The sequence below is a fragment of the Hippocampus guttulatus genome, chromosome 3 (assembly GCF_054856545.1).
Source record: "Hippocampus guttulatus isolate MCC_2025c chromosome 3, RoL_Hgut_1.0, whole genome shotgun sequence".
Lineage (NCBI taxonomy): Eukaryota > Metazoa > Chordata > Actinopteri > Syngnathiformes > Syngnathidae > Hippocampus > Hippocampus guttulatus.
This window is the reverse complement of record NC_141263.1, coordinates 15,504,748-15,529,988: the sequence shown is the minus strand read 5'-3', so window position 1 is coordinate 15,529,988 and position 25,241 is coordinate 15,504,748. Positions and strand designations below refer to the sequence as shown.

Below are 25,241 nucleotides of genomic sequence, written 5' to 3'. Positions count from 1 at the left end.
ATAATTTTCTTGTCATACTCGACCATAAACTGTCCTGTAAAGATCACTACTATAAAACAAAGACAGACAAATGCATCCGTTATCTCAACTCAACTTTAATGAGAGTGTTAACAACTGCAGCTGTAACAATGTGTGTAGCCTACATAAGATCTAACAATGCATTAACCGCAATACCTAAAATAATTTAAAAAATATTTTCTAATTCAAATATAGAGGAGCTCCAACACACTCCAATTTTATTCCCTCTTGTTGCACATTCTACATCAGGGAATGGCAACTTCAATGACGGAGGAGGTCACATATTTTCTTCAGCGCTACTGGCGCGGGGATGGGAGGGGGCACATAATACCTCTCACTTTCAAAATGCCATTTTAAATATGGCACAAAAGGCGTCCACATCTTTTTTATTGAGCCAATGTATATCACAGTATCAATATATTTCCTGCTCAATGCTTGTATAAATAATCCAGCCTTCAAAAACAAAGGGTTTGTACAATCCAAAAAATAAACACATACTGTACAACTGGACTGCACTTCAGCAGTGATTCTTTTGTGTTCCACTAAAGGCAACTGTACCTGCATAGTAGTACTCGTACAACGCAAGCTTCACTCGTATCACGTCTTCTCCTTCGCTATCATGAGCGAAGCCAGGCATTTTTGTTGTCACTGTTAAATAAACACATTCTGCTGAACTGCAGCCTACTTTACATTAAAACCAGTTGGAAAAGGCAAATGTTGCTCAGCAACCAGTTGATACGAGCAAGCTTGCGCTGTGCCACCCTGCGCCCGACTCCACGGCGGGTGCCACGCAAACCAAGTAAGGGCCTTAAAGGTTAAATGTGCTTTTAAATGTTCCTTAAAAAGTTACAGCGCAGGACTAAAGCAACCGAGTGCTACAGCAATGGGATCACATGCTCAATCACATGTATGCTCAGGGAGGAAATAAGTCGTGACTCACAAACACAAACTCAACACAATAGTAGTTGCGTCAGGCGATATTCTAGGAAAAAGATAAATGGAACTTTCAAGTCAGCATTTATCCTTCTACTTCAGAGAGACATTGCAGAAAAGTCATGTTGAATGGGAGTCAGCCCACACCTCCCATCATCCATTGTGCCTGTATTTAACTACAAAAAAAAATGCAGCTGTTCCAGTAGTCTATTTTGCTTTCTTGCAGAAGCTTTTAGAATGTTTTTTTGGCGGGAGGACCTTTCATAATTTGGGAAATTATTTATGGTCAAAATAATTTGAAATGATGTATCTGGGTTTATTTTCATTTTAACATTAAAAAAACAGACATTTTATCTCCAATGCAGTAACTATAGCTATCTAGTAGTCTTATTAGAAATAGCTTAAGGCGGGGAGCAATTAGTAAAGCTCGAGTCAAAGCTCGCATTTTAATTTTAATCTTCAAAGCATATCAAGTCATATTTCTCTAACCACATTTGCAACATGGGCCAAAGCTATATTTTTTTCTGAATAGTAATTGATCTCAAAATTAGTATCAAACATTTAATAATTTACACTTTGTGAAAATTCAATTAGACTGAATCTCGCACATTGTTATTGGAAGGAATCAAATCAGAGAAGCAATAAAACAGATCATGATGTTTATTTTATGCACAAATGTGTGGATGAAAATGGAGGTCAAATTCTACTGAACCATTTGGAAGCATTTTAGATGAGATGCCAGAACCAGAGACTTGGAGCCACAAAGCTGAAAGCAAAGCAGTATGTGTTCAGGCCTGCTGCAGCCGAGTTTCTCCCTGTGGGGGCAGAAGAACATTCACGTGTGCTGTCTTCACAATATAAGAATCACCGGCGTTGCTTAGAAACAAACGTTACCATTCAACAAAATGATATCAATGGTTGGTTCTTTTTACACCAAGTGCCGCCCAAATATTATTCAGCACTCCAAGTACCATCATGGTGACCAACATTAAAATACGGTAGCATTGAATGCCCAAATGTTCACAAAAAAAAATAATAATAATAAATAAATAAATACAAAGCTGAGGTTTTATTTGTAAAAAATATATATTTAATCTTATTGTAAGGAATGCAAGACACTAACATGCAGTTTGAACAATAATAATTCTCTCAAACCGCAACACTCAAAAAATTTCCAAGGATATAAAAACACAGATATATTATCATGATATATTAATTTATATTTCTACTTATTTTTAACATATACAGTAAATAGGTGCTATAAAATCATCTCTGCATCCAAAACTTCAATAAGCGGCTATAAATCAGATATGTATGCAATGAGGGTGGATGAGAGTGCTTGGAAGTTGAGACGAGTCAGATTTGTCTATGAATCAGCCATGTTGTATTAAGTAGCAGTTTGATAACACGCTATGTACAGTGTAATTGTAACCATAGTTGTATAGTGGTTTTTTTTTTTTGGTTTGGTTTTTTGTGACGTGATGGCATGATTAAGTGGTGAATTAGGTCACTAAATACCCACTGAAAGTCCCAAAGTATTCATATTTTGCCAGATGAAAAAATGCATTTCTTTCATTAGATAATAAAGATGGCATTCCATCAGTACATGATCGCGTTATCGGTACTGCAACATTCCGCACCCATATCACATATTGCTTTTCGAATATCGTGCAGCCCTATATTGTTCGTATTGTATTACCCGCAATCGTCTGCCTGCGTGTCTCAATGAACTCTCTCTAAGCTTCTGAGCTCGCTTCCCGCCTCTCCACTTCCCTCAGCCAATCACAAATCTGAATCGGTTGACTTTGGAAAGTAAATTGGAAATTACAGAGCTAATGTGCAACACAACTATTTTTTATTTCTGTACTATTCTTCTATACGTGTGCCTTTTCATTACTTTTAAATGTCTTAAATTATTTGTTTGTAAATTCTTTTAAATGTTGCATTTTGAATTACGTGAAGCACATTGAGTTACCTTGTGCATGAAATGCATTATATAAATCAAGTTGCGTTGCCTTGCCCTTGAACCTGCAATGATCCGAGTGTGAAAATATTGAATCATTATTTCACGTGCCACCAGAAGAAGCCTCGCGCGCTACCGGTGGTGCGCACACCACACCTTGAGAATCACTGACATAAATCATTGGATTATAGAAGCGCCCTTAGTACAACATTAAATTAACTTCAGTCACCATTGTTGCGTCAGTACCAACCTCTCAGCTCAAGCTCTACATCTCCTTCATAACGAGCAAGTCCGACAGCGTGTCTCTGCTCGTTGTCCAGCTCCGCCCATTGGTCCTCAGTGATGGCCCACGCCTGCTCAGCACTCAACCAGGACAACTGAATGGCACTGAACACCACCTGGCAAAGTCAATGTAAAACCTACTAATGTAGGACTCTTTGGGAAGTAGAACATGAATACAACTCCAGAATCCATCCACGCATCCACTTTCAACAGCACTTATCCTCATCATGGCCCTGCGTGAGCTGGAGCCTCTCCCAGCTGAGTTTGGGTGAGAGGCGGAATACGTCTTGAACTGGTCGAGCCAATCGCAGGGCACAACAACGGAAGTAAAAGGTCCACACCCCTGTTCAAGCACCAGGTTTTTGTGAAATAAAAAGAGGATATGTCATATTAAAACTATTTCCACCAACCTATGACCTGCACAACTCAATTGAAAAAGAATGGATTTTGAGAAGATAGGTAAAAATAAACAAATAGCTTGGTTGCACTCGTGTGAACAGCGGGTAGCACGGTGGTCGACTCTTTAGCATGTCCGTCTCACAGTGCAGAGGTCGCGAAATGATTAATGTTAGTCTCTTTTATTGTATCATAGAAACGTGGCATTTGAACAAGGGTTTGTAGTATTTTTATGCTCACCGTGTCGACAAACATCCATTCACACTCTCACCTAGAAAACAATTTAGAGTCTTCACTGAACCGAACATGCACGTTTTAACCAGAGGAGCCCAGATGACACGCAAACACCTGTGCTCAAATTCAACCCCCAACCTCAGAACTGTGATGCAAACAAATCATCATCATGCCACTTAATTTTATACAGGTATTGTTTAAAATATTGCCTGCTATGTCGCTCACTCGCTTTAGACTTGCCTGCCCGATGACAAAAGATTTCAATTTTTCAAAATTCAACCAAACTGGAGGTTGACTAGTGTCTGTAATGCCTTGTGTTCAACCTAACAGGTTTTATTCTTTGGACAGTGAGGGGGAGCGAGTGAGAAAAGGACACACAAAAAAAAAAAAAAGCACCTCCACAAAGAAAGCTACGAATTCCTAAAATGTCTTCTTGTTGTTTTTTTTATTCAACGTTATGAGTATGAACCCCCGGCTGATGTTGTGCCATCAATGTGAGTTGCTCCAATATGGAGTTAAAAGGGAATATTTTAGTGTATAAAAAAAAAAGACTTGAGTCTTAAGATTCAGTTGCAATCGGCTTGACATAAACCGCTCACATGAAATCAAAGACAAAACTTACTGCCATCTTTTTGGGTGACAGCAGGCCGATTGCTTCAATGGTGATGCCTTCCACTTGTTCTCGTGTCAGAGCTGACAAAACAATGTCTTCCAGGCCCGCTGAGCATACAGAAGTTCCACAAACATTGTAGTGAGATCATTAGTGTAGCTCAAAATAGAGATTTTCCTAACTTTTTCAGCTCTCCTCTCAAACCCCAAGGAGATTTTTTTTTAAATTGTTCCAATCCATCAAGAATTGTCCTTCCTCACTCTGGATGAGGGACAATAAAATGTTGGCAACAACAGATCGTTGGGGATATTACATCCATCCGTACCTGCCAGTGTCCCAATTTCTGTGAAAACTTCAGATCCCCAAGCACTGACTGGACCAAAGGCCTCAGGTCTGGACAAACGACTTGTCAAAGCTTCCATCTGCTCTTCTTTGCATGGCAAGGACATTTCCCGCAGGAACCGGACGGCCATGCTGCCATTTCAGGAAAAAAGATTCCAGATTTACTCCTCAGAGCATATGCAAAATGTTTACAGAACACTTCAATATGTGTGCAGCCACTTTCTAGTTGCATCTGTTAGTTGGTGTGTTGCACATTTGTAACTTCAACTGCAACCACATAGAAAGTTATTTCTTACATCCTCCAAGAATTAGACTGTATTTTCAAGAGGACTCTACTGAATTGTCCCTCTGTTATTGCTGTCGACTGGAATCCAACTATTTACTGACACAAATGATACGTCAAGTAGAATTTCAAAGAGGAAGGCGTGAACTAGGGATATGCACAGTTTGTGAAATTCAGGTTTTGAAGCTACTGTAGTGACTAACACATACATGTTGATGGTGGTGTTGCATCGTGTTGGATTTAGCACTACTTTTGAGTCGAAGATAAAGATGAGGGGGAGAACATAAACTTGTCACGCCGAGTAAGAGCGAGAGAAATGCCAGCACGTTGGAAGTCCGACAAAAGCATCCTTTTCACATTCAAAAACAGTGTATTATGTAAGGTATAAACTCGCTTTTGTGAGAAAAGATGGCATGGAGTTAATGACCATGCAAAAAAGCCACTGATGTTTCATAGTTGGGTATCTCTAAATGAATTACTATTTTGCCGACAAAAGCCCTTGTTTTTTATATTTTATAATTCGAAGTTAAAAAAAAGAGAAAAAAATGATGTTCATCAATGTCACGGTTGTGCTTGACATGTTATTTTTGACAAAAAGCTTGTTTTCTCTTTTTTGGTCATAAACCAATGTTTGTGGTTTAATCAACCCACGTTTTTCTGCTGACTTTTCAAGTACGGAAAAGGACTGATGGTGAAAGAAGAAGATCTACTTTTTCAGAAAACACAAAATTCTGTGGGTTTTGAAAGATCACTCCAAATGATGTAAAATGGCTGCTTCGAAAATGACTGGCAGGAAATGAGTTAATGAATACTTTTCACTTTGACACACATCACAGCTTTGAATAAAAATACTTTGTAATTTGCATCGCTAAGCAGACCACAATGTTTTACCACCTTGGCACAGGTCTGGACTGTACTGAGTGGCCTTTTACTTTGTAAGAATTGATCGACAATAACTTGAAAAGCAGAGACTCATTAATTCACTCACCTGAGGTTGTAAGCATTCATTCTTTTAATCTCTGAGGGATACAGTCCACAGATCAGATGGCCAAATGTTGCCAAATCGACAGCAGATAACTCTTCGATTTTCAGGTTGCACTTGCGCAACACGCCCAAAATTACCGCTCTCATCTGAAAAGACAAATGTTGTCGGCACATTCGCTAGTTGATAAGTCAGTGTTGGTCAACTTCAAGTTCAAATTCAATTCACCTTCTTCGGGCGCCAGGATGACACTGTCCCCAAATGGGCCAAAACAGCCAGGTCACTCAAAGAGATGTCATGCAGTTCTCTAACCGTCATCTCAGTCACCAGAGAACCGAGAACCAAAATCTCCTCTGTTCTCAGCTCACTCACTGGGCTGAATGCCTGCAGTGCACAGAAAACAGCAAAATAGTTCAATCAGAGACAGAAGCTGATAATTACACCTCACACAGGTTGGGGCCATGCTATGAACCATTTTTGGCTGTCATTGATGGAGGCTAAGTGAACTGCCACCTTCAACACTCTTTAGGTACACCTGCAAAATGCACTGAGATCCAATCCAAGAGCAAGTTTTGACAGACAGTGTCAGAAAGGTGTCAAGAGTAAACTCCCACTATACCGTGGTTTATTCCTGGTGTTGTATAGATTTTGTTTGTAAGTGCTCTTTGAATTGTGAATCTGCATTAACATTAGTCCTTGTTGAAAAATGACCACCACCAAATCCTGTTATATAGAAAAATATGCAATATAAGAATCATGTATGTATGATTTAATCTCAACATGGCAAAAATGCGGGCAACACGGTGGAAAACTGGTTAGCATGTTTGGATCACAGTGTGCAAGTTTCGGATTTGAATCCAGGCTAAGGCCTTCCTGATGATTGAATATAAATGTTCTAGGTTTCTGGGACTCGCAGACTTGGGGTCATTGAGTGGAGCCCAGAGTTCAAAGTCAACACGGTGAAGCTGCTTTTAGCTGTTATGCTGCACACAAATGGAATACGTTGACAACAGAAGCAAAGTCATCCCTGAGTGAATTGCTTTTAAATCCAGGTTTAAAAACTTTGCTTTGATTCCCATACCTTTGATTAAGGTCCTCTAAACTAATTTAAATCAGATTTTCTCTTTTTTTAGTGTGTAAGTGTGTGTGTGTGTCATTTATTTCCTTTTAAATGTTTTAAAAGTTTTCTGTTTATGTATTTAAATGGTGTCAATGTACATTTAGGTAATTTTGGTAAGCTACTTTTATTTTCTCTGTTTTGATTCTGAATGTCATTAACTGTTTGTAAATACTTCAAGATGTCTTTGTTTGTGTGAAGCACACTGAGTTGCCTTGTATATGAAATGTTCTATATAAATAAAGCTGGCTAAAGTCAAGCATTGTGTCGCTTTTTTGGGGACAAGAAGATGGTTCATCCATCCATCCATCCATCTTCTACCGCTTATCCGGGGCCGGGTCGCGGGGGCAACAGCTTTAGCAGGGAAGCCCAGACTTCCCTCTCCCTAGCTACTTCTTCCAGCTCTCCCCGGGGGATCCCGAGGCGTTCCCAGGCCAGCTGGGTGACATAGTCACTCCAGCGTGTCCTGGGTCTTCCCCGGGGTCTCCTCCCGGTGGGACATGCCCGGAACACCTCACCAGGGAGGCGTTCAGGAGGCATCCGAATCAGATGCCCAAGCCACCTCATCTGGCTCCTCTCGATGTGGAGGAGAAGCGGCTCGACTCTGAGCCCCTCCCGGATGACCGAGCTTCTCACCTTATCTCTAAGGGAGAGCCCGGACACCCTGCGGAGAAAACTCATTTCGGCCGCTTGTATCCGGGATCTCGTTCTTTCGGTCACGACCCATAGCTCGTGACCATAGATGAGGGTTGGAACGTAGATCGACCGGTAAATTGAGAGCTTCGCCCTTTGGCTCAGCTCCTTCTTCACCACGACAGACCGATACAACGTCCGCATCACAGCAGACGCTGCACCGATCCGCCTGTCGATCTCTCGCTCCCTCCTGCCCTCACTCGTGAACAAGACCCCAAGATACTTAAACTCCTCCACTTGGGGCAAGATCTCTCCCCCGACCCGGAGGGGGCACTCCACCCTTTTCCGACTGAGGACCATGGTTTCAGATTTGGAGGTGCTGATTTTCATCCCAACCGCTTCACACTCAGCTGCGAAACGCTCCAGTGAGAGTTGGAGAGCCCCGTTTGAAGGAGCCAACAGCACCACATCATCTGCAAAAAGCAGGGATGCAATACTGAGGCCACCAAAACGGACGCCCTCAACGCTTCGGCTGCGCCTAGAAATTCTGTCCATAAAGATTATGAACAGAATCGGCGACAAAGGGCAGCCTTGGCGGAGTCCTACCCTCACTGGAAACGATTCCGACTTACTGCCGGCAATGCGAACCAAACTCTGACATCGGTGGTATAGTGACCGAATAGCCCGTATCAGGGGGTTCGGTACCCCATACCCACGAAGCACCCCCCACAGAACTCCCCGAGGGACACGGTCAAACGCCTTCTCCAAGTCCACAAAACACATGTAGACTGGTTGGGCGAATTCCCACATACCCTCGAGGACCCTGCTAAGGGTGTAGAGCTGGTCCACTGTTCCACGGCCGGGACGAAAACCACACTGCTCCTCCTCAATCTGAGGCTCGACTTCCTGACGGACCCTCCTCTCCAGCACCCCTGAATAGACCTTACCAGGGAGGCTGAGGAGTGTGATCCCTCTGTAGTTGGAGGTCTTCGAAGTACTCTGCCCACCGGTTCACAACGTCCCGAGTCGAAGTCAGCAGCGCCCCATCCCCACTGTACACAGTGTTAGTGGTGCACTGCTTCCCCCTCCTGAGACGTCGGATGGTGGACCAGAATTTCCTCGAAGCCGTCCGGAAGTCGGCTTCCATGGCCTCACCGAACTCTTCCCACGCTCGGGTTTTTGCCTCGGCGACCACCGAAGCTGCGTTCCGCTTGGCCAGTCGATACCCGTCAGCTGCCTCTGGGGTCCCACAGGCCATAAAGGCTCGATAGGACTCCTTCTTCAGCTTGACGGCATCCCTTACTGCTGGTGTCCACCAGCGAGTACGAGGGTTGCCGCCACGACAGGCACCAACCACCTTACGGCCACAACTCAGATTGGCCGCCTCAACAATAGAGGCACGGAACATGGTCCACTCGGACTCAATGTCCCCCATCTCCCCCGGAACATGGGAAAAGCTCTGTCGGAGGTGGGAGTTGAAACTCCTTCTGACAGGGGATTCTGCCAGACGCTCCCAACAAACCCTCACAATACGTTTGGGTCTGCCAGGACGGACCGGCATCTTCCCCCACCATCGGAGCCTACTCACCACCAGGTGGTGATCAGTTGACAGCTCCGCCCCTCTCTTCACCCGAGTGTCCAAAACATGCGGCCGCAAATCCGATGATACAACCACAAGGTCGATCATCGAACTACGGCCTAGGGTGTCCTGGTGCCAAGTGCACATATGGACACCCTTATGTTTGAACAAGGTGTTCGTTATGGACAATCCGTGGCGAGCACAGAAGTCCAATAACAAAACACCACTCGAGTTCTGATCGGGGGGGCCGTTCCTCCCAATCACGCCCCTCCAGGTCTCACTGTCATTGCCCACGTGAGCATTGAAGTCCCCCAGCAGAACAAGGGAGTCCCCAGCAGGAGTACTCTCCAGCACACCCTCCAAGGACTCCAAAAAGGGTGGGTATGCTGAGCTGCCGTTTGGTGCATATGCACAAACAACAGTCAGGACCCGTCCCCCCACCCGAAGGCGGAGGGAAGCAACCCTCTCGTCTACCGGTGTGAACCCCAATGTACAGGCACTGAGCCGGGGGGCAATGAGTATGCCCACACCTGCTCTGCGCCTCTCACCATGAGCAACTCCAGAGTGGAAGAGAGTCCAACCCCTCTCGAGAGAACTAGTACCAGAACCCAGGCTGTGTGTGGAGGCAAGTCCGACTATATCCAGTCGGAACTTCTCTACCTCACACACCAGCTCGGGCTCCTTCCCTGCCAGAGAGGTGACATTCCATGTCCCAAGAGCTAGCTTCTGCAGCCGAGGATCGGACCGCCAGGGTCCCCGCCTTTGGCTGCCGCCCAGCTCGCATTGCACCCGACCCCTTTGACCCCTCCCACGGGTGGTGAGACCATGAGAAGGGGGACCCACGTTGCCTCTTCGGGCTGAGCCCGGCCGGGCCCCATGGGTGTAGGCCCGGCCACCAGGCGCTCGCCAACGAGCCCCACCTCCAGGCCTGGCTCCAGAGGGGGGCCCCGGTGACCCGCGTCCGGGCAAGGGAAACTGAGATCCTTTAATTTTTTTTATCATAAGGGGTCTTGGAGCCGTGCTTTGTCTGGTCCCTCACCTAGAACCTGTTTGCCATGGGTGACCCTGCCAGGGGCATAAAGCCCCAGACAACTTAGCTCCTAGGATCATTGGGACACACAAACCCCTCCACCACGGTAAGGTGACGGCTCACGGAGAGATGGTTCAGTTGAGTTTTATTTACCCAGCCAAAAATACTCCACCACACACTCAAATTCAAATCACATGAACAAAACCAGAACTTATACTCCTGTTTTGCCTCTGCTCATCACTACTGACCTGCCTAAGTTTGACCCAGAGCGCCCGGCGCTGCTCGGAGCTTAATGACATATCCCGGCTGAAGACTTCTACACACTCTTTGAGGTCGACTTGTGACATGCGGCTCAATTGAGACGATGTCCATGCGGAGGGGAACGTACCTCTGATGTCTTCGCAGCTAGGGACTGAAAGGAGAAGGCACACATTGACACTAATTAAAATCACTGAAATAAAATCGTTTGACTTGCACTTGATTATTATTATTTTATTTTTTTTATCAGTCTTTAACCCTTACAGGGACAGCGGTTACTACAGTGGACAGCTTATCCTGTTACCAGCTTCCAGGGTGCATGAAAGGGTTAATGAGGTTTTCCAAATTTAGTGTGGGGCCATTTTTATAGTTCGTCCTAATTAGGTTTATGCGTGAGCTGCAACCTATTCCAGGTGACTTTGAAGGAGATAGACTAGTATAACCAGGGGTGCCCATCAGTGCTGCGCAGTTGCACATGGGGACTGAAAATGTAATATTGCCCTCCAGTTCAAGTCCGTCACTGCTCTTTTGCGCGTTAAGAAGAGGTCAGGCCAGCTTCATTTCAAAGTCAAGTCAGCCCCCATAATGACTGCTTTCGAATGCTAACTTTTAAATAAAAGCTAAATAAGACATTGATATCCATGTACATCACTTGTTTTACTTTTATTTTGAAGTTGAAATCATCTAGTGGCTTTCACAAGCGCATTGCAAACTACAACCATAAAATTATAGTAATTTGGTCTTGTATGCTGATAGTAGTTGTACATAATCACAGCCACACGACATTAAGTGTAGAGAATACTGAACTTTTTGCGCCACTCCCTTGGACTTTTACCATCCCTCTTATGAGACTTTGGGTCTTCTCTCGCTGACGACGTTGGTCCATGCGCCACTTCAAACAGATGACACCCACCGCGCTCTCCTCCCAGCGCTTTTGACTCAAGAGAACCTGTTCCACTGTGTCTTTATTCAAGACTTTCTAAACAGGGGGATAATGTTTAATAACACTCATTTTGGACAGCCATGTTGCAAAATGAAATGTATAATTGCTGTATACTTGGTCTTTTTTTGATGGGTGCTCACCACTGGGATGGAGTTCATCTCTTTTGTTGACAGGGAGAACACCAGCCTTCCCAAATGTTCAATGTCTCCAGTTTGCCACTTGGATGGTTCCCTAGAAAATGAGCAGTCATATTATTGAAGGGTACCAAAATCACAATGAAAAGAACAAAAAAAAAAAAAAAAAACATGAGAAGAGGTTTGTAATGATGTAGTGTATTTTCCTTTGTAAAACAAAATCCAGATTTTGAAGTGCAATTACTTATGAAGCGTAGGAGATTGTTGTCTCGGAAGGTTTGCATTTATTTTAAAATGATCTCTTGACATGATTATCAAAACCTGTTCACACTTCATTTACCCCATGAAGTCTTTCTGTGTGAGCAGGGCACTGATGTCTCTCAGAGCTTCTTTGGGAAGGCAGAAGCTCCTCATGTCCTCCAGCCGCAAAGCCAGAGCACCTTTGTCTACCAGAGACAAACTGTCTCTATCCAGGAAAGGCAGAAGAGGACCCAGAAAGTCCAGAGTGGGGCCATCAATCTCACCCACATTATGGGAAGAGGAACCCTGCAAAGCAGCATATGCTGATACAATAAATACACTACTCAAGAGCAAATGGCCATCAGAAATGGCTTCACATATTTTTCATGCGGATCCAAAAAAAATCTCTTTATTCTATTTGTTTTTATTTCTGCTTGAGAGGTAGGTTTATTCCCACTTTTTGATTTTTAATTGCTTGTACATTAATTGCTTGTACAGTACCTCCACACAACAACTTAACAATAACATTAAGGGCACAAATTGGCGTCCATATGCATGGAACATATGTTGGGAATTTCACAGATGCACACGAGCCAGTGTGTTAAAAAAAAACGTGATTAGCACCGCTGTGGGGGTAAACAGCAGATTCCCTTTGCTGTCAATCAAATCAAGTCCTCTCCTTCACTTTAAAGCATTCGAGCATTCACATTCTACAGAGAGACACCACAATGCAGAAAAGGATGCAGCAATTTGTGCAATTTGTGTGTAGAGCCTTTTCACTGCTCTTGGCTGGTGTGGCAACAGACAATGTAAGCGGGTACGCTCATTAAATACAGACTGACCTGGCATGCGCCGTCTACAGTCTACCAGTGTAGCCACCATGGTTAACGTCAGCTTGTTTACAGTACTAATGCAAGCGTGGTATTGTTAGCGCTACTATTATATTGAAGTTTTAAATGTGTTCTCTGACTATTTATCACCACTACGCGCTTTCACAACATTTCATGCAGTCCCTCTATTGGCTCTAATTAGATCCACACAGCGTATAAGGGGCCTTGCCCCCAACAATGGACACGATGGATCTGCACAGTCTAACTAGTTATTATACAAGAAAGGAATCAAAAACTCTTGACTTTACAAAGATAATAATGTTTAAATGACAATTACTAAGAACCGGTCCATGCGTTCACTTACAGCCTTCTCAGCGATATTTGTCTGCTTGTAATGTGGTAGTTGGAGGAAATCAGTGAAGTGTGCCTGAACGTGGTCCAGAACAGCCCTGAGGGATGTGTTGGAAAGGTCATCTATCATTGTCGCTCTGAGAGAGAACAGAGCAGAAGTATGACTTTTTGGCAGAATTGTAAATGATTTTTTGATGAAGAAACCATTTACATGACAAAAAAAGGAGATACTTGCGGTAAGGTTGCAGAAAACCAAGGGCTTAAAGTGCTGACATCAAGTTGAGGATAATTTCTCACTCCCTCTACGATACAGTTTCGCTTGTCATATTAAAAAAGCAAAAAAGAAAAAACAAAGGTTAGAACTAAAGATATTTCTGGAGACACTTGCCTGCAAATCTGAAAGTAATCAAACTGGAAAATAGTTTGAGACAGCACTTTTGGAGCATTAACTTCTCACCAGAGCAGGTCTCAAGTTTCCTGGCAACAAAGTGAGATACTGAAGCAGCTCTGCAAAATCAGTGTCATTGCTCCAAAACCTCAAAAAGTCACATGTCATTCCAACTGCAACCTGGCCCATGTCTCTACAAACACACAAGTCATTATATAAAACAAATTCGGCAGGCTGGATTTATAGATGCCTGAAAACCAGTTACTGTCTTCACCAGGCACCGACTTAAAGAAATAAATTGTTGCACATTGAGAGTTATCTCATTCCTACCGTGGTGAATCACGGTTAGTAATTTTTGTGAGATATCCTAAGCATGATCGGTGTTCTCATGTTGGCAAATACCATTCATTATTAATAATAACATAAAGGTAATTTGGGCAAATGCGTTATTTACAAGGTGCGTATCAGACTGGTAGACCTTTTCAGCCAAATTGGTGTGCATGAAGCAGCTCTCAGATTCAAAAAGGTGAGTGACTTCTGGTCTCTACATTACATCACACTAGTATATTATCCAACTTTCCTGTTGTAACATATTTGACTTACCTCACCATGTTGCTGGTGATGTTTTTCGAGTTGTGTATCCACTTAAACAAAAGCTGAGCCTGTACAGACAAAATAAAATAAAATAAAATAAAAAATTGGTCACAAAACCTGAAAGAACTCTAGTTACAAGAATGGATTGTATATAGACCAATGGTGGGCAAAGTATGGCCTGTTCTTTGATCTGTCCCACACAGCATTGACATTATCAAGAGTGTGTAAGATTTGTTGCATTAATTTAGCTGTTGTTTCATGAACTTGGACAATTAAAATGTATTTGTTGAGTAAATTATTTGTACCAGTATAAACTGGCATAACCGGTTAAGTGGGGGTCTGGCCGTCAGATATACGGTGCTGTGAGGCCGCACATACTGCACATGGTCGAAACAGCCACTGCTTTGTCAGGGCCAAAATAACATCATCACCAATAACTAACTTTGCAATGTTCTTTAATATGATATAAACATTGGACACAACATCCACAACATAATACAAGATCGCTGTGTTAGACAAATATTAAACCATATGTGTAGTCGCATAGGACCAGTAGGTTCAAATTGCCACCACCTTTGATTTGAAGACTCTCTTGCAGCTGTTCGGACTTCTTACACGTTGGAGGCAACTTAATAAACCCCTGTCTGTGACAAAAGCCCTTTAATGTACCTATTATTAATTTAAACGGCATTCCTCCACATCACTATGTCAGAGCCAAACTAATTAGCCTGATGGAGGTTGGCCTGTACGATGCATTAATATTCTGAAAGGCTCATCTGAAGCATATCCAATGACTTTGCAGATTAATGGGAGGGAAGCAATGATGATTAATGGTTGGCGCTTTTCTTTCTTTTTTTTCTTTGTGAGAGATCCTGACAACTTATTGTTGTCACGCTAATGGGGAAAAAGTGTTGGTGAAGTGAGATACGCACCTGCTGCGGTGACCAGCTGATGTGTTTGTACACGCTTATGTCCCTCGAGACGCCTTCCCTCTTCAGAGCCTCTGTCAACTTCCTCAGGGGGATTAATGACAGGAGACAGTTTACATGCTGAGTGATGTTGGGTGTGTCTCTTTGCAATGCCTAATGACAGAAAACATGATTGAAGGCCATTGTTATGTATGTACTTTGGTATCTCCCTCTCCCAAAGTATTTCCTGCTTCAAATGTGATTACAAAAGAAGAGTAACAAAAAATGAAAAAGGAAATACGGACAATTGCATTTTATGTTAAATGAATAATAAGTTATAGTAAGTAGCTCCATCACCTCTTGCATTGCATCGTACAGCATTGCTTTGTGGCCAGGCTTCAGCTCTGTCAGCATGCTTCTCCAACATTGACAGTTGGCAGTTTCACTGATCTCAGACCAGTGGAGGCTTCTGAGCACAGTGGGAGAGAGACCAGAGTGTAATGGCTTCAGTCGGCACAGTTTTTCCGCTGTGAGCTGCCAGGAAGAAACACACATTGAGGTTAGAGTGAGGTTGACCCATATTCGGTGAGCATATTCTTCCAAATTTTAACTTACATTGGTGTCTTTTGAAATCTTGGACAACATTTGAAAGGCCTGGAGGGGAAAAGGAATCAGATAGGAAAGAAACAAACCAATGAGAACCAGAGTGGGCTAAATCCATTTATCCATCGCATTATTAAACTCAGCACTTCTCCTAATTCATTAGCGCAACAACTCTTGTTGTTAATTGCTCACATCCTTTTAGTAGTTATTATGCTATGTTGCAGGGGCGGTTGAGAGTCTTTCATATCAAGCTACCTTTACAGAGGTAAGCCACAATATTTGTTCTAACTAAATAATATAACAAGTTCCAATACAAGGACTGTATCAAAAAAGGATACATGGGATACATTTTTTGGAGGGGGTTGGGGAACTAAAATAAAGTGTAATTGCACTTCCACTACAGTAGGTGGCAGGGGCGCTCTCGTGAAATGGTGCGAAAGGAGGACTAGGTCTGATTAAATCTGACTCAGTACAAAAGTAGTCCATGTAGAATATAGGGTTCAATGCTAAGCTTACATATTTTACAGACAGTAATTTAGGAGTATTAATTTTACTTTCATACAAGCCGGTTATTTTTTTTATACAGTGCTATGAATTGTGACAACGTGACAGCGGGGTTTCAACCATGTGGGGAATGAACAACCCTCCTGCTGACCTGTGCTGGAGAATATCTGTCTATTCCTGGTTTGGAGAGGAGCTCCAGCAGCTGCTGTGAAGAAAGCGAAAGTAAGAAGGACGCTCCTAGCTGTGGGAGGAGAGCGCTGAGGCCAGTCAGCTCTGCCGGAGCCATGCTGCTGGCATTCAAGGTTCGCATAGCTGGGACCAACCAGTATGAAAGCTGTACAAAAAAAGAGACAAAAATATGAAAGAAGGTCATTACAATTCTTGGAAGGTTTTATGATGTGAACAAGTGTGTCTCACCCTGCCACTAGCACTAATGAAGCCCTTGGACACACACTTGACCAGCTGCCTATGAAGAGTGGACCACAGAGCTGAGTCCGAAAGAAATGACTGCAGGTCATGTGGATCTAAGTAACACGAAAGGACACCTAGCCTGCAAAACAACATTGTAGCCCTTTACTATCCTCACAAAGCAAACATGTATTTTTTTTGTAGAATATCATTCAGAAAAAGGTACCTCTTCTATATCATCGATATACACCTTACCGTCCATGTACTAATATGACCTTTGTCCAACTAGCGAAGACAAAGATCGCATAGCTACTCGTACATGGATCTTAGCATGATATCAAAGATATGGAATAAATATTCAAATTGCTTTCCATAAAGCTAGTAGGACATCTGTCTTACTAGTCCGATTTTTTTTTCCAGTAATGCATTCCACTACTGTATGACAGTTTTGCACAATAATAAGACAGCTTTCGCACACTACTTTGACAATAACTTGTTTCTAGTGAGGCAAAAATACGAGCACATGACACATGCCTAATAGTTAGGGCTAGTAGTGGCATAGTGCAGCATAGCCATTTACTAGTAATCGGGTACTACCTGGTCAAAAGTGTCACAGGTAGTGGAAAAAAAAACATTACTTGTAAGACACAATCATTCTGCTTATTATGTGCTGAATTGCCTTACTATTGAGGACAAAGACTGCACTAGTACATGGACGTTTAAGCTGGAAATCAAATATTTATTATTAAATATTTATTTAAAAGGCTTTCCATAATAATTGAAAACAGTAAGCAAGAATTATCATCATGAATAATATAGACCAAATTTGCAGTCACTCAGAAAGGCAGGCAAAGTGGTTTACAGTGCATGTACTGTACGTTGTAAAAAATATTAGTGGCCAAAAAGGTTTTACCTTTGAGGATACAAGCTTCTTTACAAACCATTGTCTCCCAAAATGTACAATGATCTACATTTATTTATTTATCAACATGCGTGAAATAAAAACCATAACAGCTCAAAGACTGAACTGTCCCACCTTGATATGTTATCACCAGTGACATTGTTGTTCTTGGTGAAAATGGTTCGTATAACATGGCGTCCTCTCACACCATCCAGGCTGCTATTGCCCAGCAACTCCAACAGAGGGGTAAGCTAAATGAGATAACATCCGTAAGAATATTATTTAGCATGAAATGACTGAAGTGAATGCCTGCATACTCATGATTCAGCAATCGCAAAGTTGCCTATTTGTGGAATATGCTCCCCATTACTCGTAACAAAAACTCACCTCTTTTTGTTTTCAGACCAAAGCCATTTCTCAACTAAAATTATTGCGTGGGTGATATCTTGCTGCCAAATAACTATGTTGAACTGAGGGAAGGCACTTCTTATAGTCTGGCTGTAGTTTTGTCTGCAGTAGCTTGAAAGAGTTGGAACTGTCACACAATGGGCCGCTTTTAGTCACTACTTTTCATCAGCGGTCAACCGTTGCCACTCGATTTTTCAGTGATTAAAAATTTGAATCGATGGTGATATTGTTTCAAACATGAATACTGAACTATATTTCGAATTGAATGTACCTGTGGCAAGAAAGCAAAGCATGGAGAGTCTCTGTTACTGAGTGCAGGCATGAGTGCAGAAGAGCTTTATTATTGCCAACAACCTCCCTAAATATTCATTGATGTGTTATTGTCGGCCCTTTCCTCTTCTTTGTGGTCATCGGCTTCTTCCCTGACAATTGCCTCATGCTTTTGTGGTTCGTTAAAAAAATGTACAGGGTGGATGTTTATCCGTTCCAGTCACCTACTGTAATTTTTTGCGATGCCCCACTTCATTGTGTTTGCCTACGTTGCTCAGTGTGCCGTGGGCCTGAGAGAAAAAAATGCTAAAACGGAGCTATAGGCAATTAAAAACCTTTTTAATTGTGCTTTAAATACTCGCGGATTTTTGCAGGGCTCATTTCCTATCAGCTCAGACGAGCTGAGGTTCACCGTTTTTAATGATTATAAAAACAAAAAAAATATCACTACAACCTGTCGTGATGTCAGCTGCTGAAAACGACTGACTGGAAGGAAAGGCAGTAGCGGTAGGATGGAGCTGAGGAAGTACGGTGGCCAGGTGGGGACATCACCCACCACACTTGACTGTAGAAGTCTTTTGACAAATGCCTTTTTCTGCGATGACTTCATCTCTGAGCTGTGGTCGCGGATGGCAGCCAATCTTCAACCAAAGCCAAAAGTCTAGTATCAGGACGCTGTCACCTGCATTTGATTCTTTACTCGTCAGCAACTCACACGCTGTCATTCACAATGACGGAGGCTGGGAAGCTCATAATGTCAGAGACAGACATGAACGGGAGGAACTGGGACAGGTCCACAAAGAGTTCTGGAGTCACTCTGGGGAATTTATGGATAAAAGCAGCAGTCATTGTTTCCATGGCCTGCAGCTCTTTTTGGGAAGCCTGAGATCGGGAAAAAAGATTGATGGGACAAAAACAGATGTTGGTTCAAACAGATCATCCGTTATACATTCACAGTTGATTGCACATATCACGTGAGAACATCTGCTGTATATGTCCGACACAACTGTAATTCCGCCATGAAAGGAATGAAAATTTTTTTTTTGAACTTTCACAACTCCCATATCAGGACAAAAAAGAGGAGATAGATTTTGTGGTGTCGTTCGAACAAACCCGGCTTGTTTCAACTTGAAGGTGATCCCAGCTTTGATGCATATGAGAGAGGAACCTCTTGACGGCATCTTTCTCAGCGGCCATCACAAGAGTGTGAATGCTATTTTCAGGCATCTGGAGGTATTCCTGGAGAGCAATCAATGAAAATGTAAAACGGTGCGCTTTGCTGTCATCTTGTGGCATCTAAACACAATTACAAACCTTCTCAAAACGGTTGTCAATTACTCCAGATTTTTACTGTACAGCAGTGACTTGAGATTCATTCTTTCCGTGACAACACTTGTAACCCAAAACACTCATATCTGAAATAGTCTTTTGAAATTAATATAAGTCCAATAACAGAACACCACTCGGATCTTAAATTGGGGGTGGGGGGTCTCAATATACATGTACAAAAAACAAATGTACTTACTCGGTTGAAACTTGGCTCTGTTTAGTTGAACACAAAGCTGATGTACAGGTAGCCATGAGTTGTTATGTTGCATAATGGCAATAGGTGCAGATATAGTACCTTCTGCCATCTGGTGGAAGAGCAATTAATTGTTCTGCCTGACAATATATGTCACTGGCATTGATAAATGAAGTCAGATAAATTATTTGGAGAAAATAAATAATTTTGGACCAATGAATTGAAAATGTTTAACTTCTTGTGGCACTCCTGATACTTCAGCGCATGCTAAGGTGCTTGGGAACCACTGTCTAATCAAATGTACTGTAGATACGGAAGCCTCACCGTACCTGCAACAGAACCCTGAGAGCTGATGAGTTGTTGTTCTGCTCAATGAGGTCCCACAAGACAGGCTGGTGAGCAAAAGCAAAAATTCACCCTCCTAGCAGAGATTGTGTGTGTATGCGTGTGCTTCGTCTTACACTGAAACAGCTCAGCAGGTCCTCTTTGAGGCTCATGTTCTGCTCCCGAAGCAGGAAGACTCCCACAGTGTGAAGTACACTGGTGGAAGCCTCCGGCTGCATCGCACTCCAGGATGCGTTGTCAAGGAGACTGGAGAGGAGGATGGCTTGACCCAAACCTTGCCTGGCCTCTCCCTCCCCTTCATCCAGACCCGAAGAGAGGCCGACCATGAAGTCCAGTACTCTCAACACATATCCGAGGGTCACAAAAAACCATTGGTTCTCCCCTCCTTCAACTTGACACACACTGAGCTTGTGTAAGACATCCAACATCAGAGGGGCCGGGTTCACGCACAGCTGCGATGTGTCGAAGGCATACTGGGCTGGGAGCATGTCAAAAAACCTCTGGAGTAAGCACTTACTGTCCTCTACCTCTGCTTGCAGATCAGCACAAACGTCATACAAGCTGGGCATTGATTTCAGCAGCTGTTGGTAGAGCGATGCATTCAAGCACATGTGCTCTCTCAGTCCGCGTGTCTGCCAACACGCCTCCAGCATGGTCACATTGAGGAATGTCGTCACAGCCCACTCGTTGTACTCACACGCTTCCTCTGTGGCATCGAAACGGGAGAGGTTGTGTTGTCGAAAGCAGTACATCGCGGCCCAGCTGCCCTCTGGGAAGGAGCGGTGGGAATCTGGGTGTTCTCTCCCACACAACGATGAGATAAGGGCTGAACTGTTGGGTAGGAAGCAACGCCGGAAAGCCTGGGCACTCACAAACCTGCTGCCCGACTGAGGTAGACAGCCTTCCACAGGCGCTGGACTTCCTGTTGTACCGCTTGATAGGTGCACGCACAGCTGCTTTATACTTGTCTGGTTAAACGCATTATAGTTGTGTGTCCTGGTAGCCTGTGATTAAGGAATAAATACTGCAGGTTAACATAAAGCAAAGAGGCTCCCCAATGCGTTTGCAAATTGAGCATCGCTACACCCACGTACTCTGCGTGTGTGTACTTTGTACACAAATGCCCCACAGAGACGCATGACAAAAACATGGCAGACCCGCTGTGTTGAAAGTGCGATTTTAGCAGAGAGAATGCTCAACAGTGTTCCTCTGCAAATCGCGGGGGATGGGGACCGAGCTCTGCAGCGAAAGCGGAAATCTCTGAGTAAGTCATTTGCCATCTAACTGAACAGAAGTGAACTGGAAGTGCACCAAAATACCAGACAACAAACTCTTATGCCGAAAATCCCCCCAAATTCACTCACAAAAGACCAAAAACTGACTGAAGCTACCACGTGCCTAAACTGTAAATATAGCCATAGTGCAGACACTGGTTCAACACATGGCATCCAAAATCCACATGACATTGACTCAACCATTGATAAAGGATGCCCAGCCTTTTTTTTTTACATGGCTTAGGGTTCATGACGTTCCTTCTGCCATTGAATAGGAGAGCATTTAATTGCTCTGCCTGTCACTATATGTCGCTGGAATAGAAACTTTGTAGACAGGTGGACTACGATAATTTCTCACGGCACACTCGACTCATAAACTATGTGACAGACAAAATAATAACCACTCATATACAGTACATGTGGCCAGTGGGTGTATGTTTTGATTTGAAACATCAAATCAAGTTGGCCTCACCTGAGGTGCTTTGTGGAGCCAGAAAGTGGAATTGGCACAGACCGTGTTGTTGAATTCATATGCAAAGAACTCACTGCACAAATGAAACCACAGGAAATCCTCCTCAGCCGCAGCCAGGTACCAAGCAGCATCAGAGCATGCGGCGTGCAGGTCCAGACCCATTTCACCATCAGCGGGACTCACTGACCCGTTTTCCCATTCCAAAAGTTTACAGTAGAGGAACACTGTGAAGTTGGAGACACCACTCAGTCCTGGAATGGATTCATTGCACGCCGCCTCCAGAATTTCTGCAGTGCTTGAGTCCTCCATCTCTTTTTGGAGGTCACTCTCACTTCTTGGTTGATGCTGATTGCGCTGATCATGAAGGCCTTTTGAATCGATATGATGGGAAGGTGAGGATTTCAGAGGTGAGTGGGGAGTTGTTTGTCCGAAGCTATTTTCATCACCGGGGGGGCAGGACAGGAATGACAGTAAGCTTGGGATACGCTGGGTGCTAACGCCCAAAGCTTGCGTGTTCCAGGTCACATTATGTCTTATTCCCCTACATTTGCGCAAACACAAGAGACGCATCGCGTTATCTCACTTAGATTTACAGACAATTCGCCGGCAATGGGAAGTACAGTATACCGTTTCAAAGATCTTACCATAAGATTAACTTCCTCAGGTCGCCTTAGGAGAGACATGAAAACAAATATCATGAATGCGAGTAGGAAAAAGCAACTTGACACCTCCAACACACACGCACACACAAACGACCATATCAGATGCGACATAACAGTTCCGCCGGCAAATCCCGCAAATCCCTTGATATAATATTACTGATAACAATGAAAGGGCAAAGCTATAATCTTAATCCACAAAAGATACTCAAAGGAGCAGGTTGACCTAAAGCAGTGAGAGACATCCGCAATTGTTGTCTAATACATGTAGCTTTTAAAGGTACTGAAGCAATATTAAAGGTAACTAAAGAGTAATAATCCATTCTTCTTTGGTCCCTACAAATGCTAATTTATCTTGTGACAACTTTTGTAACACAAAACATTCATATCTCAGATCAACTTTCCACATTGAAGTAAATGGGAAATGCCATTCATTTGTTCCAGCCCCCACCCCAAGAAAAACCCAAACAAAAAATGTTATATTCCCCATCACTCTAAAATATTGTTCTTTATAAAAACAGAAAGTAGGAACATAATTAAAAAGTAAGTTAAAGATCTTTTTAATTGTACGAGGTACCAAAGTCTGGGTGGAAGGGCAAAGGGGTTTTAGTGTGGCTGGCCCCAAACTTTGAAAAGACCTCCCGAGGCACATTAGACAACCCCCTTCACTGTCCATTTTTTTTAAACTGGCCTTAAAACGAATTTTTATACCTTGGCATTCAAATCGGCATGAGACTTTAGCCTTTAAGTGATTTATTTGTTTTATTGTTTTTAAATTGTTATGTTCAAGCGTTCATGTTTTATGTTCGAGTTTTATTTTGTATTGCAGCTGTGGTTGCTTTTAAAGTGCTCTAAAAATAAAACTGAGTTGAGAACGCAACCGTTAAATAAAATTGACAAAACATGGTCTACCCGTGCGACTGAAGGAGACTAGGCATCGACAGCAGTTCATTTCGATGTTATTATGGGACTGCACACAGTGCTCAACATAAATGAGAACATAAAAAAATCATCTTTATCCATTTCTCAGTGAATACAAGAGCATTTGTGATAACAAACAGTGGTTGACTTTTTTCAGCTAAATTCTAGACTTGTTTCCAATGACATTGACAAATGTTTATTTGCAGTAAAGCAATTTTGCGAGTGTTTTGTAGAGCAGCGTGCCAGGAAAGTGAAGGATTTCTAATCGATTTATATGGGGTGCCCTCGTTTTTGTTGAGCACTGTATTTCTCAATGAAAAAAATATAATAGAGTGTTAACATCCTCAACCACGTCCATTTAACTCTAATGTGAACCGCCCTACACACTCACCAACTGAGCATTGTCCCCTTCTACTGGACCGGGGTCCGTCCGCCACATTGTTGACATCATCGAGCATTGCCATGGTAAGCTGCGACACTTTCTTCCTCAAGTTACCATAAACAGAACTGCCCACTCTGCGCAGAAGCCCCATCCTGAGCCTATCCAAACTTTGCACAAGTGCTAGATTTTCCTGGGCCAAATTGCCTCCACTTGAGCGTGTCAGCGCTTGCAGGAATACGTTTCGCATAGAATCTGGATCATCCTGCGTTGCGCTTACGTCATCCTGAAAATGATTTTTTAGTGACGCGTCCTGCTTCAGGACTTCAGGGGGCAAGCTGAAGGGCTTGATACGTCCAGCCGAGCCTCTCCTGTTGTGTTCAGCATCAGCCCCCGCCGGGTGCAAACTGACCACGGGAGTCCATCTGTGTGTTTGCAAGAAGCGGAGCACGTACTGAAGCCAGCCGACGCCGAAAGGGCAGTCGGCGTGACCTTTCAGTGCGCAAATGAAACCCTGCAGGCCAGCGCTGGCTTGTCCGTAAGTCCCGCTTATCAGCGCCTGGAAAGCGGCCTCCAGCACAGCGCTCACCGTCCTCCAGTTCTGCGATAACAAAGTCAGAATGGGCTTGTGAGGCTGACGCTGCAGGAGGGTCGTGAGGCTCTGCAGGAGCCCGAGAAGCCAGTCCCAGTGGGGGCTACCTCTCAGGGACAGAAACCAGTCTTTCACTTGGATGCTGGGTCGAGGCGGCACTCGGCCGTTCCACTGGCTGTGTGCAGCGCTGCCTTCGGATTGGAGAAAAAAATAGAGCACTTTCTCCCACAGATGTTCATCATCCAAATCAAAGGGTGCCTCCTCCAGCCCCGAACTCATTTCTTGGAGGTATTGTGAGATGTTGTAGAGGAAGCCCGAGAGACGACGACGATCAATCGGCTGGTTTAGTGAAGCCAGGTTCGTACCAGGAAATAATCCACTCAACGTTTGAAGGCCCCCCAGAACGCTATTCACCCAAGGGAGCATAACTACATCCTTGTTTGTTTCCCGAGAGCCCTTTTGCGGGTTCCGAGTACCTTCTTTATTCAGTTTGGATAGAAGCTCCTTAAGAATGACATCTCTTCGCTGTTCTCTACCGCTTGCTGAATGATTGCCATTCAGGGCAGCAAGAGAAAGGAGTGTTAATTAGATAAATGTGGGAATAAAACACACATTTCAGTTATATTGACATTGCACTAACCTGTTTTCTCAGAGGGTCCTTGTCCGAGTAAAATAGCACAAACTAGAACGCTTGTAAATCGAAGAGTAGCCATGCCCGGCCTTTTGTCTGCAGTCTTTAATTCATTCCTGTGAAAAAAATATATCGCTCCTCAGGATGAATTCCGATTGATTTTGGAAAACAATGGAAGTCTGTTCACTTTCACTGGAAGGATTAACCTGAGATGTAAAAGAGAAGGACATCAAACCTTAATGACTGGTCTCCACATCACCTTAGACTTGCAAAGCATGACTAATAAAGCTCGTATCAGCAATCG

General features: G+C 43.5%; 1 protein-coding gene across 2 annotated transcripts; it reads right to left on the bottom strand.

The window, feature by feature from the left end:
• Positions 1 to 448: 448 nt before the first annotated feature.
• On the bottom strand, positions 449 to 25,019 carry LOC147207636 (stereocilin). 2 transcript variants are annotated; one of them, XM_086106692.1, is made up of 29 exons: positions 24,947 to 25,019; positions 23,727 to 24,848; positions 22,400 to 22,424; positions 21,756 to 22,296; positions 20,126 to 21,013; positions 19,994 to 20,056; positions 19,256 to 19,381; positions 18,858 to 19,024; positions 18,597 to 18,783; positions 17,600 to 17,715; positions 16,573 to 16,705; positions 16,307 to 16,489; positions 15,664 to 15,702; positions 15,406 to 15,582; positions 15,073 to 15,222; positions 14,150 to 14,208; positions 13,616 to 13,739; positions 13,394 to 13,476; positions 13,145 to 13,295; positions 12,078 to 12,283; positions 11,744 to 11,834; positions 11,468 to 11,639; positions 10,651 to 10,814; positions 6,272 to 6,427; positions 6,050 to 6,192; positions 4,762 to 4,910; positions 4,449 to 4,546; positions 3,165 to 3,312; positions 449 to 1,766 (listed from the first exon to the last, which is right to left on the bottom strand). In XM_086106692.1, exons 1-29 carry the CDS (start codon positions 25,017 to 25,019, stop codon positions 1,678 to 1,680), a joined length of 5,823 nt encoding a protein of 1,940 aa, XP_085962818.1. In that variant the 3' UTR covers positions 449 to 1,677. The 2 variants fall into 2 exon arrangements, with proteins under 2 accessions (XP_085962818.1, XP_085962819.1); XM_086106693.1 differs by having other exon boundaries at positions 13,172 to 13,295.
• Between the last annotated feature and the right edge of the window lie 222 nt (positions 25,020 to 25,241).

Bases quoted from the DNA above. Each gene is read 5' to 3' on its own strand.
- LOC147207636 (XM_086106692.1), bottom strand. From the start codon at position 25,019: ATGGCTACTCTTCGATTTACAAGCGTTCTAGTTTGTGCTATTTTACTC. The intron at 16,706-17,599 runs GTGGGACAGTTC...GTTGTTTTGCAG, and splicing joins ACTGGTGATAACATATCAAG to GCTAGGTGTCCTTTCGTGTT. The intron at 4,547-4,761 runs GTACGGATGGAT...CTGTATGCTCAG, and splicing joins AGAAATTGGGACACTGGCAG to CGGGCCTGGAAGACATTGTT.